The sequence below is a fragment of the Apaloderma vittatum genome, unplaced genomic scaffold (genome assembly GCF_000703405.1).
Source record: "Apaloderma vittatum isolate BGI_N311 unplaced genomic scaffold, ASM70340v1 scaffold17560, whole genome shotgun sequence".
NCBI classification, from domain to species: Eukaryota; Metazoa; Chordata; class Aves; order Trogoniformes; family Trogonidae; genus Apaloderma; species Apaloderma vittatum.
The window spans coordinates 42,044-61,339 of record NW_009696391.1 but is presented as its reverse complement, the minus strand read 5'-3'; the positions used below and the strand labels follow the sequence as shown (position 1 = coordinate 61,339).

Sequence of the window (19,296 nt, the reverse complement as noted above, 5' to 3'; positions counted from 1 at the left end):
ACCGCTCTTGCCCCCTATGTCGGACTTTTGTCTGCTGCTAGTCTACAGAAAATGCAAATTGAAGGGTTGAATCGTGTGTGTCTGGTGGGCCCAGAAGTGTCTGATACAGAAATCTGCATGCTTGGAGCCGCTGTAGATGTCCCACTTCTGAAGATGTGTAGATATATGTTGGGGTTTTTTTGTTTTGTTTTGTTCCTTGTTTGTTTGTTTTAGCAACAGTCCAAAAGATTAAATTTCTGTTATCTAATGGTTAGAATGTCATATGAGGAGGGGAGAGCGTGGTGGGCTCTATTCCTTGTTCTGTGATTTAACACTTTTATCCATTGACTGACTTAACATACAACTCGCCATCAGGACCAGAGCCTGATCCCAAAAGCGTTCTGTCGAAAGCGGACCTTGGTGCTCTCCGCTCTGAGGCTGTGATCACTGGTTGTTACATGAAAAAAGTGTGTATTCCAAGTTTTTAAATGAAGGTAACTACTGCTGCACCTTGTGCAGCCTTCGTTTTTTGGTGTGGGTTAGTCATGATCAGATTTCTGGGCCCTGGTAGACGGAGATTGCGGGTTAGATACACAAGGCTTTTGGGTAGCTGAATTGCAGGCACCTGGGGAACTTCCTGGCCAAAAGAGGGTGTTTTAAGGGAACCGTTTGGGAATTATGATTCAGAAGTCTGTGATCTGTTTGTTCCCAGCTTTTTAATCGTTACATCCTCTTATCCCTTTGGATCTTATCCAATATTTAAGACATGTCACTTTGTGTATGCTTTGCATTGTTGTGCCTGATGAAGGCACGTTGTAGCACTGACATGTATGATGTTGCACAAATCTGTGCTATAAAAAAAACAAGCATTTGATAAAAACCCTGGATATTAGAATTCTGAGAAGCATCCCTCTTTCGCTGTTAGCCTTCCCTACTTCATCACTCCAGTCGGAGATCATCATGTACACGTATAACAATACATGTTATTTGGACATTTAAACATACAATTTATTATGGATTATTGAAGCAAATTAAACTAAAGGAAGAGTACTGAAACGTGTTTTAATAAATACGGATCTGATGGGGACACGTTAATACTTGGTAACACTGTAGCATGATTTTGTCAGTTCTATTTGTGCAGTCAGCAGTACAGCTCAGTGGTGGTGATGCTATCATTATGGCTTAGACAATGTTTTTTTTAACGAATGGGAAATTTTTTTTTGGCCTTATCTTAAATCTTAAATTTTCATGTTTGTAAAGGTGGTGAAAATTCTGTGCTCTTTTTGTGGTGCTGTTTTTTTAATTATCAAAGAGTGAAAAGGCTGTTGCTCAAATAGGTAGAGACTTTATAGATATTTTTTGTGTATATTGCAGATATAGAAACAAATTGAGAGATTTTGATCTGAGGTGAGATTGCTTTTTCTGTCTGGTTCCTACTGCAGTCATACCAGTTTTAATATACTGGGTGCAATATAAAGGGATATACAAAAGAAATGGTATCCCAAAGAGCTTAGAAACAGATTTAGAAAAGTCCTTGGATGTTTGAATTTGACTTGGGTATCATTTAGTCACCTTATTGCATGTTTCACTGGAACAGCTGGAATGTGGAAACGCCTGAAAGTGATGCTATTTTAACCACTGAAATTCCCTAGCTAACTAAACCTGTGTGCCTAGAGACACTTAAGGCAGTTTTCACAGGCCTTAGCTGTTTAATGTCCAGCTTATGCATTTCAAGGCCATAAACTAGATGTTTTAGCACTGAAAATTCCTGTAAGCGTGCTGTCGGTGCGCTTACTAAAGAAGCTGATAAGCAAGAGTTCAGTGCAGAGCTCTGCAGCCCAGCACACCTGCATTTATAACTACGGCCAAGAGAAAGAAGGTTCACCTTTTTACCCCTTAGGTCAAGGGATCACGTCATTCAGCAGCGATCAGGAAGCCAAAAACCTTTACCATGAGGAGCCTTAAACCCACACCTGTGACTTGCCATCAGTGTCTAAGCATGGTGAGGCTGGGGCACTTTCTTCTTGGAGGAGCTGCACCATGGTGCAAGCACGGTGCAGCTGGGTGCCACATCTGTGAATCCACATCCATTTCATTTTCATGAATCTGCATGCGTAAGAGAAGTAGGATGATACAGCTTGTTAGTTGTGCTTTGGCACAGCTCCATGATACTGCATTGAAAGCAGATGTGAACCCAGACACAACCATTTAGCCCTGGCCTTTATGAATGCCAGTATTACAGTCTGGATGTCAACTAGCTTTTCTCTTTTGAATGTTTTAGAAAAAATCCATGTAAGAGCATGTATTCGCCCTCCACACTTCGTATTAGATTTTATAATTTCAGAAACGTGTATTTCATGTAAACTGCATATTTGAAGCGCAGCCATGAAAATAACTAAATGCTTATGAACAAATTACTAAATAATAGTTGAACAGAGTTTGTCAACATGGGAGTTGGTATCCTTACGGGTCAGTGAAATAAATGCTCGAGGTTCAGTTTTCTGTAACTACCATGTACTAAATGGCATGATAATCAACTAGCTGAATACCCATACTGGATTATTTTCAAAGGCATATGGATGGCACACAAGGATCTTTTTCAGCTTAATTTTGGGTAGGACTAGTTACTGGAAATATGTGTGGCTTCTGCCGAAACCTCGCTCCCAGTTCTGGTCACCGTAAGAAGCAACAATTCTAGTAGAATGAAAGGAAGAAATGAGTAGAGGTATTGAGTATTGATGTTTTATGGTACTAGAAGAAAGTTAAATTGGATGAGTAATTTTAAATTCTAAAATGCTGCTTAGTAAATATAGCTTAGGCACTGAAGCCAAGTGGACTGCTCTCTAGCAGAGATCTTGGAGTTTTACACCTGTAGCAGTAGTAAATTTTTATTGTATCACTGCAGTGAGATTTGCACAACCACAGAAAATAGGACTAAGTAGAGTTCCACAGGAAAGCCCCATCTTTTTTCATACAATAATGCTATAATTTCTTCGTACTGTCAAGGAAGAGGGGAAGGGAAGTAGAAACTTCCTTCTACATAAAATGGAGTAGTGTCAAAACTGGCACTTCTATTCTGGATTTTATTTTAATGCTGTGTTTGTTGTGTAACTTGTTGCTAAACTTTTTCAGCAGAAAAAAATATACTCTTCATTGTATTAATGGGGCTTTTGAATTTTAGGAGACTTTTAAGATGGTAACTTTATTGTTGTGCACTGTCCCAAGTAACTGGTATGACCTCTCTGTCTGGGGCTTGTTAAGAGAATGTAAAATGCTTCTATCTTCTTCACTGAAATCAAAACTCTGATTTATTGTTCACTGAATCGGCTAATCTTCATATCTTTTTACTTCTTTATGCCGAAATCTTCATAGCTGCCCCATAGCATAAGAAACCTCAACTTCCCACAGCCAATTCTGTTGCTGTTACTGCCTCTCTGATAACATATTAAATTGGGACCAAGATGTAATGCATTTGCTACCAAAATATCAAGATGAAGAGCTGCACTGATAATCTTACAGTGACACAAAAAGAAGGGAAAACTCCAAATTACCTGTCTTCGATTCTGAGTGTGATGATGCTTTGTTTCATTTCACTTTGCCTGAGTTTTCCTTGAAAGCACTGGTATTTGTAGTTGAAATTCTAAGCATCAAAGCCATTTGTCATTTTAGAAACACTCATATATCTCTACCCAATCTCCCTAGATTTATACAAGGATGTCCTGCAGGTGTTGTTTTTTATTTATTTATTCGTTTCAGCATCAAAAGGTCATTCAGGCCCTTTAAAAAGACTTTCCTGAGCTTAATCTTGGCTGTACTGGGCAGCTGGGTTCTGTGGATGCTGTGTCTTGCCTGAATGGTCTGGGAGTGGAGGAACTCTGAGGAACTGTCTGTGGAGGAACCAGTGTCCGTATTTATAGTTTGGGAGCCGGTGACGGTGGCAGTACGTGTCCCTGGCAAAGCTGGTAGGAGGAGGGAGCTTGTCTCTCATGTTGGAGAGCTCTGAACCCTTGTAGATCATATAATCATAGAATGTCAGGGGTTGGAAGGGGCCTCTAGAGATCATCTAGTTCAACCCCGCTGCCAGAGCAGGATCCCCTAGGGCAGCCACACAGGAACGTGTCCAGGTGGGTTTTGAAAGTCTCCAGAGAAGGAGACTCCACAACCTCTCTGGGCAGCCTGTGCCAGTGCTCTGTCACCCTCACAGTAAAGAAGTTTCTCCTCATGTTGAGGTGCAACTCCCTGTGTTCTAACTTAAACCCATTATTTCTTGTTCTATTACTGGGCACCACTGAAAAGAGATTGTCCCCTTCCCCTTGACACCTGCCCCTCAGATATTTCTATACGTTAATAAGGTCCTCTGTCAGCCGTCTCCTTTCAAGGCTCAACAGCCCCAGTTCTCTCAGTCTCTCTTCACAGGAGAGATGCTCAAGTCCCTTAATCATCCTCGTAGATCTCCGTTGGACTCTCTCCAGTGGGACCCTGTCTCTCTTCAACTGAGGAGCCCAAACCTGGACACAGTATTCCAGGTGTGGTCTCACCATTGTATTAAGGCTGGATGCCAGTATGCAGCCAGAGCAGGTTATGGACTAGTAATGACTTGAGTTTCCGTTATATAGTAAGGCTTCTTCATTTTATGTATTTTACTTTTTCCAGCTTGACCTAAAGTTTCACTCTGTTTTAATAATCCAGGCTTGCAAAGGCATGGTTTATGATTGCAAAAGGATAGTTCATGGTGACATCCAGATAAATGGCTGCATTTCCTTACCCAGGTATAAGATGTAGAAAATAATCCTACGTGCTACTTCTGTACCTCTACATCCAGCATAGTCCTTGTTCAGGAAGCACAAGCATTCCTTTCTTTCACGAACTCAGGGTTTATTTGATGCGATGGTAAAATGAAAAATCGACCTCTTTACGGAAACAGGAAATCCACTATTCAAAACAAGTGAAAACCACATCAAGTTATTATTACCGCTGTAATGAGGCAACCGGTGGTTCCAGAGCTCTTACCACAATGGAAAACTATGTGTATATAGTTTCAGAAGTTGAGTGATGTTTGCTGGTATGCTTGTCTAGTGTTAGAAAGATGGGGAAGCCTGAATAAAGAGTAAAATAGTGTTTATCAATATTTTTATGGAATTAAAAAAATTTGCTTGTTGGTAGAAGTAGCTGGCTACTTTTGCTGCAACACATATTTGATGCCCCATTGATTCCAAGCATTTACTTTATGGCAAGCATTTGTGTAGGTTACTATGAATAAACATAAATACTGCTCTGTACGTGTTGCCCTTCCACTGACATGGAGATGTATTACCTTACTTTGGAAGTCTGCACACCCTTCTGCTTTGCATAGATGGCTATAGGAGATGCAAGGCAACCTTCTTGGGAGAGGCAATTTAGAGGAGAGAAAAAGGTCTTTGTGCAAGTTTACGGTATAGTCTGGATGTAAATGGGCAGAATTTGGTCCTGTAAGTTTTATCGTCTGCACTATTGAGGCATCATGCTTTCCTTTCTTAAGAAAATAATCTGAAAAAACCCTTTATGTTTTCATTGTTAAACTTTTATATTTTTGTAATGAGCAAAAATATAGATGAAACTTGCTTCTTTAGCCCTGCTTTTTTTAGTTTTCCATTGTTTGCCCTCTAGACCTCACTGTTTCTGCACCCTTTTCTTTGTCCTTTTTTTAATAAGGGACGCTCCCAAAGAAGTACTGCATTGAGTTTTTATGCTAATCTCGCTTCTATTTCAATTCATGTTGACTTGGAAAATATACCTTGTAAATAGGAGTACCAGCTGACATACTGAATATAATCCTCAGTGTCTAAGCAGTGATTGTTTTTGCAGCATCCTTAAAGGGTAAGCTGTCTTACTATCCAAATATCATGGCTGGGAAACTGAGGCTAACAAAGGCTGTATGGTTTATGTCAAGCCGCAGAGGGAATAAATGTTGGGTTTAAAATTCCTGGCTTCTGCTCTTGTGTTTGGACTCGCGCCGCCTCTGAAAGCAATTCTTGATTCCTCCTGGTATTACGTACCCTTCCATGTCTGTTAAATGTAGCCATTCGAAAAGAAGCTGGTACTCAATTCTCTCTCTGTCTGTCCTATTGAAACTAACGGATGCCTGCAGGCAGACGTAAGGTATCGTTACCTTTGACAGCCGATGTGTTTTATGTTTTAAATTATGTGTTAGGCAGAATTTTTGGATACTAATTTGATGTAATGAGATGCGCTTCTAATATCAACCCTAGTATGGGAAGGCCTTGCAGCCAGCCTACTCTTTATTTAAAATTATTCCATTTCAGATGTCCTAATGAGTGCTGTGAGTTGTGTAATTCTTTCATAATTTTCCCACATTCCCAGAAGAGAACTAGGGGCTGGAGTTGTTTTCTATTTTTGTTTTGGTTTATTTCAGATTCGGGTGCACACAGAATAAAGATCTAGGGCAAGAGTTTTGCAAAACAGTTGCTATTGTGAGAATGGCAATTAAGGAAAAAAATATTATAGTCTACAAATGTTAGCGTTAAGGCAAGTCTAGATGCCTCCACTGTTTGCCATTATCTTATAAATATTTTGACTCTGACTTTACAGTGCTGTTTATAGAATTTAATAAAGCAAATGTAATAATGCTGCCTGTGCTTTAATGCACAATCTCAATTGAGTTGACCAGAAGATAAATAGGAACAGGAATGATAGTACGTTCCTACAGATTGTTTTTAATAAGCATGTTATTTAGTTGATCAGCTCGGTGCAGTAATGCCTCCCTATCCTGCTCTACCAGACAAATTTATTAATGTTTCCCCCCTGCCCCCCTCCCCCCATTTCTCTGAGAACATTGATTCCCTGCAGACATATCTCTATTAAACCTCTAGAAAGTCACAACTTCCAAATTAGATTAAGTAGCGGGAATGGTACTAGAAGAATCAAAGAAAATTGAGTGCGTTATTGAATTCATGCCACATTGTCTCAGGAAGAGATAGGAGTTGTGTGTGGTGGTAACTTTTGTCCTTACTGTACTAACAAAGCTGTGGGCATTGCTGTCAAACCTAATTGTCTGGGGCGCATCAGGAGAAAATGAATCTTTTCTCTTATCTAAACTCGTACCTAGCGAGGTTTTATAAATGAGAAACAGATTTCAGAAGGGAGCTTTACAGTTGATCAGAATCATTTGCCATTATTTGCCGTACACAACCTCGTCATAAACGCCCGACTGACAAAAATTTTTAAAGAGCATCTGGCTTTGGATTGTGAGCAGGCTTGCTTGTCGTGCTAGCAGTTGCAGAATGCGGATACCCATTTTAAAGCTGCCTATTTCTCATTTTGATCTGACATATTAAAAAGCATATAATTAATGGTTGACATTAGTAATTAACATTAACTTTATGGTGCTTAATATGCCATCATTCATCCATCAGCTAACTAGTATGCATAATGCCTTTCCATAGAGGTCCTAATTGCACAAAATGATCCTTGAGTTTTCAGGTTCTGGGGCATGAAGGAGTTGTAAGCGTGTTTTTAAAAGACGTGGGGTTTTCACCTCTTGAAGGTAAACACTGTTTTTGTTTCTCCCCAGGAGTGTGCACAAACGTGTGAGCCAGGGACTTCAGCCGGGGAACGCGGCCGCAGAGGCGCAGCTTCCATCGGCGGCTAAAGAGCACCACCTTGCTGTCGCCAACGCTCTCTGGAGAAATTTTTTTCCCTACTTGAAGAGCCAGAGAATGTCACAGATGCCACCTTCCCCACAGCTCGCTGATACAGCCGCAGGTTAGCATCGGCCCTCCCTGCGGTTTGCTGGGTTTGATGCTATTTTCTGCGTCCCAAACTCGCAAAGATTTTTGCGCTTTTGGGATGTTTCTGCTTCCATGCGGTAACTTAAATATGCATAGATGCAAAAAAAGTAGATTCTATGCTAAATATTTTGACAAGGAGAGATATTGTAGTGTTGAATTACTTGATAGAATACAAACAGATTGAGAACTCCAAAGAGGTTTGAAGCTGTACAAGCCTTTTTCTTTACTAGTCACAGATTATAATCAACGTTGCAAATGTTGCACAATATAAATAATAATAGCCCATTTTACAATACCTAGAATTTACATGTTTTTGTAAAAGTTTATTATAATTTTATGTTGAACTATTCATTATGACTGCAATTCAAACTAATTTTTTTCCAATAGTATTTTACGTTTTAAGACAATTTTTAAAAGATTCATTATTTGATTTGGTTTTTGCTGAATCCTTATGGTCATGGTCATAAAGCTATTTCATAATTCATTTTAGTTATTCATCTTGCTTTACACAGGAGGATTTTAATCTTGAAGTACAGCATTCCCCATGTATGTGAACTCCACATGCAACACGTCAGCCTGGCAGTGAATAGAAAGAAATTCCAGTTTGATCTTTAACATCAGTAGCTAGCATTGTACTCTGTAGTTACAACAAAACCTTTTACCTGTTTAACTAAGATTTAGAGAAGTGAAATATGATTTTTTTTTTCCCATCATGATATGAATTAGGTAAAGTTACAAGCTTAGCAGTAGAAAAGTTAAAATACATTTATTTGAAGCCGCCTCGCAGCAGTTAGTAGGTAACGCTAATGAAGGAGGCAGCGAGCAGCAACCGTGGTCTCACACTGCTGAGGCACGTGTGGGCAGCAGCAATACAAATCAAAGAAAGGGGTTGTCAGTGTCAAAACTTTCATTCATTTCCTACAGCGTCCCGTCTTTTTATTTTGAAATGGCAAGAAGAACAATCTGTTACAAACTCCTCTCAGAAGCCGGGGAGTGCAGTTGTTGCTCTACAGAGAGCTGTGCCCAGCAGTGCTACAGAGACGCTGCTGCCTCAGCCTTTTCCCTTGGAGGCTGCAGCCCCGGGGAGAGAGCGGCTCTGGCAGCTCTCCTGCTCCCCCTGCCAGGCACACAGCCTGCGACCCGCTTTAGCCTTCCAGTCTCCCATTTCTCTCCCACCCGTGTTATGAGGCTGTAGAAATAAAGTGATAATCGGGAAGAAGTCTGGCACAAATTACTTCCTCACCTCAGGCAGAGCAGGGACTCTGTGCGACCTTCTGTTTTATTCCGAGGCACGTAAGGAAACGTGAAAACCGTCATAGCTTAAGGTTCTCTGTCCCTGCACCTTTCATTAAAATAGCTCCCTTGTTGTTTCTGAAAACTAACCTTTTCTGCCTAATTCAAAGTCAGCTTCTCCATACTTGCAGTTTTAGAAATCATTATTTTAATAAGATAATTTTGTATTTACCTTGAACTGAGAACTTGCGAACGAGCGAAGCCCTTCATTTCATTGCCATCCAAAGTCACTTTTCCTGAACTCATTTGATGCCTCTCATTTCCTTTAACCTAATAATTGCTCAGCTTTTCAGATTATGTTTTCTTCCACAGTTTAAATGCATTTGTCATTTGCAGTATAAAGAGTGTGCTGTATTTTTGATGCTGGTAGTGTTAGATATAGAATCTACAGTAGACCTCACAGAAACAGGAAAAGGTTTCATTAACAAAAACTCTGTTCAAAGTACTCTTCCAGTGTGTAGACCTGCAAATGCTAAATGAAGATCCTTTTTTCAGGAGTAAGCCTGACTGTAGTAATTTATGTACACTGTATATTCTGATACGTGAAAGTCTATTCTAGAAATAGAAAGATACTAGTTTTAACTGAGTGAATTCTTTCCAAATGCAGTTCTTCATTTTGAGAACTCTGTAAAAACAACTAAGCAAATAAATAAAACTCAGCCCTGTAAAGCACAGCAGTACTTCTGTGTACAAGGGAAGAAGTTGTGGATGGAGGCAAGAAAGGGAAGCCAATAAGACAAAAACCTAGGTTTTTAAGACATGTTTTTGATTGCATAAACAGTAGAGCTATGTCTTCAGGATTTATAATCTGTGCTTTCATGAATATATTTGAAACTGCCTGTGATTGGATCCTTTCTCCTTCCTTTGCATTCAGAGTGTCATGTTGACTTACAAACTCCTTGGGACAGATATTTCGTTTTAGCATGTGTACAAACCCTATCTGTTAGACTAGATGCTCAGTTTTGAGATTTCTGGTACTCCCAAACTGCACGTTATAAATCATAATTAATTTTAAGTGCTTTTTAGTGAACAAGGATGTACTGTTAACACGGTGTCATGTTTTTCTCTCTTTAAAATCAGGTTTTACTCTCTTAGCTTTGGATATGCCCAGCAAAGCCCTCTCAGATCTCCAGCCACAGCCTGTCCTGTCAATGATGCAGCTGTTTGGATGGGATGACATGGTGTGGCCTCAACTGGTGTCAAGATATCTAAGTCACCTAATTGAAAACAGGTGAAGAATTGAGACTGCTTTTTCTTCCTGTACTCTTTCATTCCTTCATTAGATTTGTGGCAAATGTTGCTTCAAAAAGTAACGTTTCATTAAGATGGTCCAAATTCTTTGCATCTGTTAGAGTTTTCTTGAAACTGTAGTTACAGTTATAGTATAGGGATAGTGAGTGTTATTTGGGTTGAGTTTTTTACTTGTTTTTATGTATAATTAGCTTAAGGTCTTAAAAATTTACCAGAGAGGTGGGTAAATATGTTGAAAAAGTTATTTATCTGTTATATTGCTAACCATTCATTTTTTCCCAATGAAAACAGAGTCATTAACAAAAAGTTTAGGAAAATAGGTACCTAGAAATACATCTTCAGAGAAGTACTTCCTTGAAGAGCAATACTGCATCAAAGTGAAATGCATAAACCCATGGCCTTTTCTTTAATTAGCATAGTTGTAGTTAGTCACCCCCTTCTATTGTTGTTACTCTTGGGCAAAGTTTTTACAGTTTGGCAAGACAGTAGTAGCTTCTGCAGAAAGCTGAGGAGGAATTGAAAGTATTAGGAAATGCATGCATTGAAACTTTCTTTCTGACAACCTTGGAACACCTTCTGGGTGCATATTTTTGTTCACGTAGCTCAAGTTTCTGGATGATTTAAATAATGGGCTTTTGTAGAGTATTTATCACCTTCCCGTGTTTTACATGCCAACATTAAATTTTCACAGAATTCTTTAGGTTGGATGTGGCCCTTGAGATCAGCTACTTTAATTTGTACAATGCTTCTGCTCAAGTACGGTCAGCTAAAGCAGATTTCCCAGGACTCTGTCCAGCAGTTTTTTATATACCTGACAAATTTTATTTGCTTTAAGTAGGTCTCTATGAACTTAAGATAGATGGATGGTGGTGGTTGTTGTGGTGTGGATTTTTTCCCCCTTGCCCTGCTTCTGAATCAGGCTTTGGAAGCATGGGAGGTGAGAGATGAGAGGGAGTGTTTCTATGTTGGACTGCATTTGAAAGTGAAAAATGTTGCACATTTTTAGGGTACATATTGTACTAAGAAACATAACTGTAAATCCGGATATGGTAAAGACTATTTCAGTGTAATCAGCAAAGATGAGGCTATGGCCTTCTTGCAGGGAGATGCTGAAGGAAGTTCAATTTAGTTCCTCCTGTGTCAGTTTGGAACTTGGGAGAGGAGTGTTCGTTCTCTATCTGCCGTATTTCTCCTGTATGATATTTATAGGGCGAGTTTCATGCAAGGTTGCAGATACCTAGCATGTGATGAATGAAATAGGAGTTAAGCACATAAATACCCATTTATAATTTGAAGATTTTTGCTCTTCAGGTGAGATGAAGAAGAACATTTTGGTGCTTAAACTGGAATTTTGGTATATTTTAAGTGCTCAAGGCTTATTACCAGTTCCATCAGCAAACACTATGTGACTGGAAGGAGTTAATTTAAGTATATGTGGCTAGTACCAAGTTCCCCATGCAGCCCTGTTGCCATAATTCCATCTAAAAATGTAGTTAGTACATTTCTATGAGTATAGTTAGTATTACCTGGTGTACATTACTTGAGAAGTTGGAGCACTTGTGTGAGAGTTTGAAAATCTTAAGTTAAATGGGTCTTGCACTCTGAGGCAATTCACACCTTTACTTCCAGTACCGCCTTAGAAAGGAATGAGAGGACCTTGCCCTCCTCTGGCAGGTTGTGTCATGGACTGACTGCAAATATTGGGTTCATGGATCCACGTTGAGAGAACTAGCAGGAGAAAGCATGACTCCATAGTCAAGTGATGATGGATATTTGTCTTTTGCTTGTCTGTGTGTGTTTACAAAGGTGTGTAGTGACAGGACAAGGGGCAACGTTTTTAGACTAGAGCAGGGTAGGTTTAGACTAGATGTTTAAAGAAATTCTTTGTATGAGGCTGGTGAAACACTGGAACAGGTTGCCTGGGGAGATGGTGGAGGCTCCAACCCTGGAGACATTCAAGGTCAGGCTTGATGGGGCTCTGAACAACCTGATCTAGTTCAAGATGTCCCTGCTCACTGCAGGGGGTTTGGACTAGATGACCATTAAAGGTCCCTTCCAACCCGACGGTTTCTGTGAATCCCTGTTCTCACTCTTTCTGGTTCTCTCTCGTATATCCTTGTGCGCTCTCAATCTCTGCTTTTCTGAATCTTCCATGAATCTTCTTCTGAAGCATGGGACCTTCTGTCCACAGAAGCAAATATTTTTGCCCCTAAGCTGTTGCAGTTGCAATTGTGCAGCCTCAAGGAGAATTTTCTGTTTCTCCTATCAGTTGCCTCAAGGCCAACAAGGTGAGAACCGAAGTGATCTGAAACCAGGTGAAGGTATGTCCATACCTCATTAACAGAGCTGTAAGATGCTCGGATTTCCTTGTGGAAGGGCTACAAGTACCTAAGATAAGACTTTTTTGGTAGAATTGTACAGAGGTATTGTACTCTAAACACTGTCATTTTATAATATGCTAATAAGATGCCAGTTTTTTGTAGCATGATTTGTGTATTTATTTACCTTAGGCAGTTGTAGAGCAAAAGTTATCAAAGTATCTAAGTACTGGGATCTTAAGACTTCATGGTTACTGCAGTCTGATAATTTTCAAATCAAACATTCTCAGTTAAAAAGTAAAAAGATTATTTTGTTGCTGATGCTGTTTTACACCCTGCAAGCTCTGCCTGGTCTCTCTGAGATTGAAGCTTGTTCTGCATATCAGCTATGTCAATAATAAAGGTTCTGATGGACAAGCTGTGCCCTTGGGAACATGCACACGAGATTTGGCATTTCTTTTTTGGCCATGCCTAAAAGTTTCTCTCCAGATTCACGTTGTGTAGTGCATCATAGTATGATAACCTGTTTAAACTAACTTTGAGCGTAAGCTTACTGGTTTAAAAGGACCACTTGCCGTGCTTCTAGCAGGTGTAATTTTTGTTCTTTCCTTTCTTAAGAATAAAAAGCATATTCCTTTCCAGTTTTAAGAAGGTGCCTAAGTGGCCTGCCTGCCAGCAAGGAAGAGAAACAAGAGTGAGACTACAGCAGAAAGTGTTGTTATGAGGCTTTGGGGCCGGGTAGATGAGCTGTGTACAGCAAGGTTACGTACGGCTGGAATTGTTTATACATTACCGCAAAGAGCATTAAGTCCATAGACATCGTATTTTTTTTTCCCTTTTTTACTGGAATTTATTTTCTATTTTTTATATTTCATTTGCTTACATTTAGTTTACGTATTTATTTTGTCAATAGTACTTCAGCAGGGATGTTCAGACAAAGTATACAGTTGTCATTGGTTTTAACTAAATGAAACAGGAAAAAAACACGTGTTATTAATGTTGTTTAGGGAGAAACAGAATTCACTTTGGCTGCTGACTGAACCTGTGTTGACTTTCTGTTGCAAGCATGAGGAAAAATTCAGTAGAAAATAAGTAGATTTATATGTACATATATCAAGAAAAGAGTACGAGCATTTTTCATTAAAGTTGAAGCACCTAGGACTGACCAGGGAGGAAATCTCTCAAATAAAAAGGTGTAAATATTTAAATATTTTCAAGAAATTTCACTGACCTGAAGCACACACAGCGCTCATCTGGTAGGAATTAGAAACAGAATGCAGAACAAACCCACTGTCCGTTTACAAGGAGTTTCTGCAGAATTACTGATGTGGAGCTGATATGCTTGGGTAAAAGTGACTGCAGCAGCTACTCACAGTGCTAAGGTGAGTAAAACAGTGGAAATACTGACCAGCAGAGTACAGGGATTGTGGATCGGGTGTTGCTGGTGCCATTGACGCCGGCCTGACACCTGACTGGTACAACGAGGGTTTGGTTGAAAGTATATACGGTGAGTTTGCTCTGCGTGGGAACGTACGTGCTGGTGTGCGGATCCGTACACAGATACATACGTCTGTAAGCCTACGTCAAGTATAGCAGTTTCCTTTCTCATCTCCGAGGTGCCTTTTTATGTTTCCCTTTTTGATCTATTTCTAACATAGCATGTCTTTATTTGCTAGAGCAGACCTTCTCTCCTCCCTCTTTTATGTAGTTAGAACTAAGCAGACTTCAGAGTCACGTGGGGCACCTGAGCCAGCTTTCTGTGAAAGGCTGGAGTAGCTTAAGCAGTGTCAGTATGAAGTTCCAGGTTGGTCCAGCTTAAACTATTTGTAGCGGTGTACACCATCAGTTTAGGCGTTATCCACTGTTAGGATAAGACTCTCATTATGTGAATTTTTCCCCTTCTGTTTTGCTTTATGTAGCGAAAATGTGTGTATGTTGTATACAAGCTTTTATCTTACCATGTGTGGTGTCACCAAATTTATCGCATTCTCTGCATTTAAGCATCAGGATATAGTGAGCAAAGTCCATAGATTACACAAAAGGAAGGCCAGTTGGCCTTTCTGCTACTTCCTTTCTAATTATTTCTGCACAGTCTTTCCATATGCCTACAGCCAAATGAGACATTCTGACACCTTTTCGCATACTCACGTTAGATCTCTTTTACCTTTTTCTTCTTCTACCTTCGCAGTGCACTCTGTGAGGCTTTCTCTAGTATGGGATACACATCCTACGAAGCTTTGACGGTACGTTCTTGGTTTCGATGCATTTTGCAAATGTTCATAGATCAACCGAGTGGCATGCTGGCCAAGACAGATGCTGAGCGAACAGTTGGTAAGTGCTCACATTTCCCTAATGTTTGCAGTAACGATTCTATATTGCAAAACTGGCAAACGTTTTCAGCTAATTACAAAATGTATTTTTGTTTGTATTCCTTTACTTTTACCTAATTACAAAATGTGTTTCTGTACGCTGCTTGTGCTATTTATTGATAGTTTGCCTGCTCTGCATATGACAAATTTATCACAAACAAAGATAAAAGAGCTTGTTTCCTTGGAAGCAAAGAACAAAAACTTGCTCCCAAGGAGACAAGCTATTTTTCCCCCATGGAGAAGCTGCTCTGAAAAAAGTGAAAATCTGAAGTAAATAGTCAGAAATCATGCTGTGAATACCCTAAAAGAAAAAAAAAAGGGAAAAAATCCAGTTGCAAGTCATACTGCTTTTTCTGTAATGACTCTTTTTCCTTTCTCAGAGCAATACTTCATCACTTCTTCTGTAAAACGCTGCAGTTCTTTGTTGAATACATCTTGTAGCAACCATTTTTCATATGCATTTTGTAGAGTCTGAAGAAAAACATTAGTAGAATGAAAGACTTGATTATACATACTTAATACTATTCATTCTTGTATAGCTGTATTAGAAACAAAACCTAGTTTAGACACATTCTTTGTCTAGAGAGATGATTTTGGTACTAAAGTCAAAAAGTTTAACTGTACACTAGATTTACTGCTTTGCTCTCTTGTAACAAATAGGGAAAGCCTATATGGAGCAGCTGACTGAACTGACAAGACTGATTTTTAAACTCTCGGAAGTAGAAAACATTCTTTCCAAGGCTCATGGTGAAGAGTCAGTTCTCAAGCAAGACCCTAAATATGCTCTTGTCCAGTTCATTAAGGTACGGTACTGCCTTAGCTTCATAGGACAGTGTTAGGGCAAAGGGATTATATATGGGATTTTGTTTGGTGTACGAAATTATTCTCGCAAACCTTTTAAGAGACTTGTTAAGTTTATTTATGTTTTAATGTTTCTGTTTTCTCAGGCTGTTGGTAAAACTTACAGTGGCCTTCAGACTCTCCCTGAGAAATCTGCCATGGTAGCAAAGTCTCTGGAGTATTTAGGTGATGTATTAAAGTATGTAAAACCTTATCTGAAGGCAAAAGGACCTCCAGAAGGTCTGCAGCTTACGTATTGGATCATAGGTAATTATTGCAACCTTTTTTTTTTTTTTTTTAGGAAATAGTTTTAAGGAATCAGTAAAATATGATTTTTTCCTCTCTACTGTCCATCTTAATAGTTTTAAAAAAAGCAAAATAACCAAGATATTAGTTATTTAATTTTGTTCTACTATTTTTCTTTGATTTTTATCCTGATGCCTAACCTCCTTATGGGTTTTTTGTTTGTTTAATTAACTCTGCAAATCAGTGTTCTCAAAAGTAAGATATCTTCATGTCTTACCGCAAAAACCCACCTGTTTTATCTAAACAAAACTAGAAAGCATACAAGGAAGCAATGTGATGGCATGCTACATTGTATTTACTGGAGGTTATGACAGGGGAGAGGTTAGCTTAGGAACTTTTTAGAACTGCTCCTCTTACACGCTGTGCTTTATTAAACCTCAAATTCTAGTATTTGTTCATGAAAGTTTAGAAACACTGTTAGGATGGAAAAATAAGAATGCTGTTTATTATGAGTGAACGTGCCAATCTGATCCACTTATCTTTAAAAATAGGGTAAACCTTATGTCTCTTAAAGACAAAGTAATGATTTACGTGTACACGCAGAATATAATGCAATTGTAAGGAGTACAGTGGAAAGCATAACCATAATGTGGAAGATGCATCAAATGTAATGGAATTTGAGTTTTGTAAAACACTTTACGCTTCTATTGCAAGATCTGCATATATTGATAGAAAATATAAATGCTTTTAGATATCTAGATGTTGAGATGAAGCACTGATAACTTTAGATTGGAATTTTCTTTTCGGTTCTTTGCAGTAGGAGATGATTAATCTTCAGTTGTGGTGTTATGTGTAAGAAATTGTTCTTCTTAGTTAAGAAATCATAAAAACATTTTAAAGAAAAAAACTATTTAAGTGTATTTCAGTCACTTCATATTCTGTGGGCTTGTAAGGACAAAGAAAAAAATCTTGCAAATCTAAACACCTCCTGTCTGTGATCAGATTGTGTCTTCTACTGTCCCATACATCACAGCAGCGATAATCTGAGGAGTACTTCTGCAGGAAGGAGCATGTTTCTTGCAAAACAGGAAGCTCCGACCGCATTATTAGAAGTATTGTTAAGTGATCTTTTTCCTGTGATTGATCGCTGTGTTTTCTTTCAGTCCACAAGATTAATTTTGTTTTGCATTGTTTTTAAGAGATGGTAACGGATGGCTTTTATAGATTAATAATATCTTTTAACAGCCTACTTCTTATCCTTCATTATTTTCAAAGTCTTGAACATATTTTCTTGGGTTATTCCTGTATTTTCAACCCAGCAAACTTCCTTGCTTCTAAGAATGTCTGTGGAACTACTGTGTAGGAGTCTTGTTTTATTTAATCTATGTTTTGAGTATTAACACTCACATGTATAGAGTTATTTTGTCATGAAAAATTACACCTCACCTGCAATAAAGATGTTTCTCAAAGTCAGGGCATCTACACGTCAACACCTTTTTAACATTTTTTTGCAACTCAAAAGCAAGATCTTAAAACTGGCTCCAAGCTGTGCAAGCGATACGTTAATGTGTTGAAAACAAGAAAGATGTTCTCTGAGGCTCTCATTTTGTGGACTGAGAGCCCACAAAGATCTGGAGAGACTACGCTGGTTTAATGGAGTTGGCTGTCTCACATTCTTTTTAATCTACCAAATTAGATGCATTACATAAAATTTGAAAGATACTTAATGTTTTCGAACATTGAGTCGCTATATTAGTAGTTGCCACAGGTGGGCTTAGACAAATGTGAAGGGAAGGCAAAGGCAGCAGCTCTCTGTAAAATGTGATGTATGCACACAGTAAGGTAAATATTTAAGTGCATGTGTGCTGATTGCAATGGTGTTTTGTATCAAGGTTAGTTTAATTTTTCTGCAGGGATGTGAGAGATCACTTCTTCAGTGTTACTGTACTTCTCCTAAAGCAGCTTTCACTTGCCTAAAAACTTGTAGTGTATCGAATCAGTTTAGTACTTTAGTTTTACTGAAATGTAAATGGACTTGGAGTTGTCTTGACTGGGCTTTTGCTAAGGGGATTCCCACGGAATGAGTACATGAGAATGAGTCATTTTAGTTGCTGTTGCTACTCTTGGATTATCTAATTTAACATAATTCATAGAATGTGTTGGGCTGGAAGGGACCTTTAAAGGTCATCTAGTCCAACCGCCCTGCAGGGAGCAAGGACATCTTTAACTAGATCAGATTGCTCAGAGCCCCAGCAAGCCCATTGCCTCTTTAGGCTTTCTTAAACTTTTTTTTTTCTGACTGTAAATTACTTCGTGAGTTCTCAATTTTTTTTTTTTTTCCTCAATAGGATGTCTAGTAAAGTTCTGGGCACCGATACTGGCAACTTCCAAAGCGCAGCAACTCTTGTTCCGCATCGTGGATTGCTTACTGCTGCCGCACTCTGTGCTCCAGCAGGACAAAGAGCTGCCTGTGGCTCTGCTGTCTGCTATTCAGGAAAGCCTGCCTCTTTATCTTCAGGTAAATATCTGAACTCTGTTATCAGCAGGCAAACATATCTTCAGGAAAAGATTCATATTGCAGAGGATGTTTTCTTCTTCCCTAATCAAAACAAGCGTTGACTGAATTTAAAGAAGCAGCAAGAGGAGTTTTTTCTTCTTGTAGAAGTGGAAGGAAAAATGCCACCCCATTGGCTTTCCTTTCGTTGCACACAGCTGGGCTGTGCTACTCTCCAGAGCTCCTAGTCTAATCACTGTACACAGAAAGCTTTTAGCCAGCCTGCTGTTTACACTGGTCTCTGATGTGGGAAATTTCTGAAACAGTGGATCAGATAATCATGATATGTAGCAAGGCACTTGTTGAGATGACAGAACAAACAAATGTTTTAAATCATTCTTGACTTGGCTAACAGTAAATAATTAAAGACGAGCTACTCTCTTTATTGCTCTTAAGAACAAAAGACAGTCCTCTGCGTATCATGGCACTATTTTATCTTAATAGGTTGAGAATATGTTTTGCTGAATCAAGTTCCTTTTGCTTACGCTTAAACAACTAAAGCCTTCTTGTCCTTTGTTCCTCCTATTCATCCCTCAGCTTGCCTATCGCTCCTGAAACTCTGTAAGGCTTGTTCATGCTATAGAAAGACACTAATTCCTGCCGGTAAGGAAGAGAAACGAATATATTTTAAAAATAAATAAGTTGGCATGTTTTCCCTT

At 39.0% G+C, this 19,296-nt stretch overlaps 1 protein-coding gene across 1 annotated transcript in view; it reads left to right on the top strand.

Moving 5' to 3' along the window:
• MMS22L (MMS22-like, DNA repair protein) overlaps positions 1-19,296 on the top strand; it is a gene marked incomplete at its 5' end in the record, with an annotated part of 68,164 nt that overhangs the window by 34,322 nt on the left and 14,546 nt on the right. Inside the window, 6 exons of the mRNA XM_009874703.1 lie at positions 7,550-7,740; positions 10,140-10,290; positions 14,817-14,959; positions 15,658-15,800; positions 15,945-16,104; positions 18,432-18,601. Of these exons, the coding sequence (XP_009873005.1) occupies positions 7,550-7,740; positions 10,140-10,290; positions 14,817-14,959; positions 15,658-15,800; positions 15,945-16,104; positions 18,432-18,601 (958 nt within the window). The remainder of the gene's footprint in view (positions 1-7,549; positions 7,741-10,139; positions 10,291-14,816; positions 14,960-15,657; positions 15,801-15,944; positions 16,105-18,431; positions 18,602-19,296) is intronic.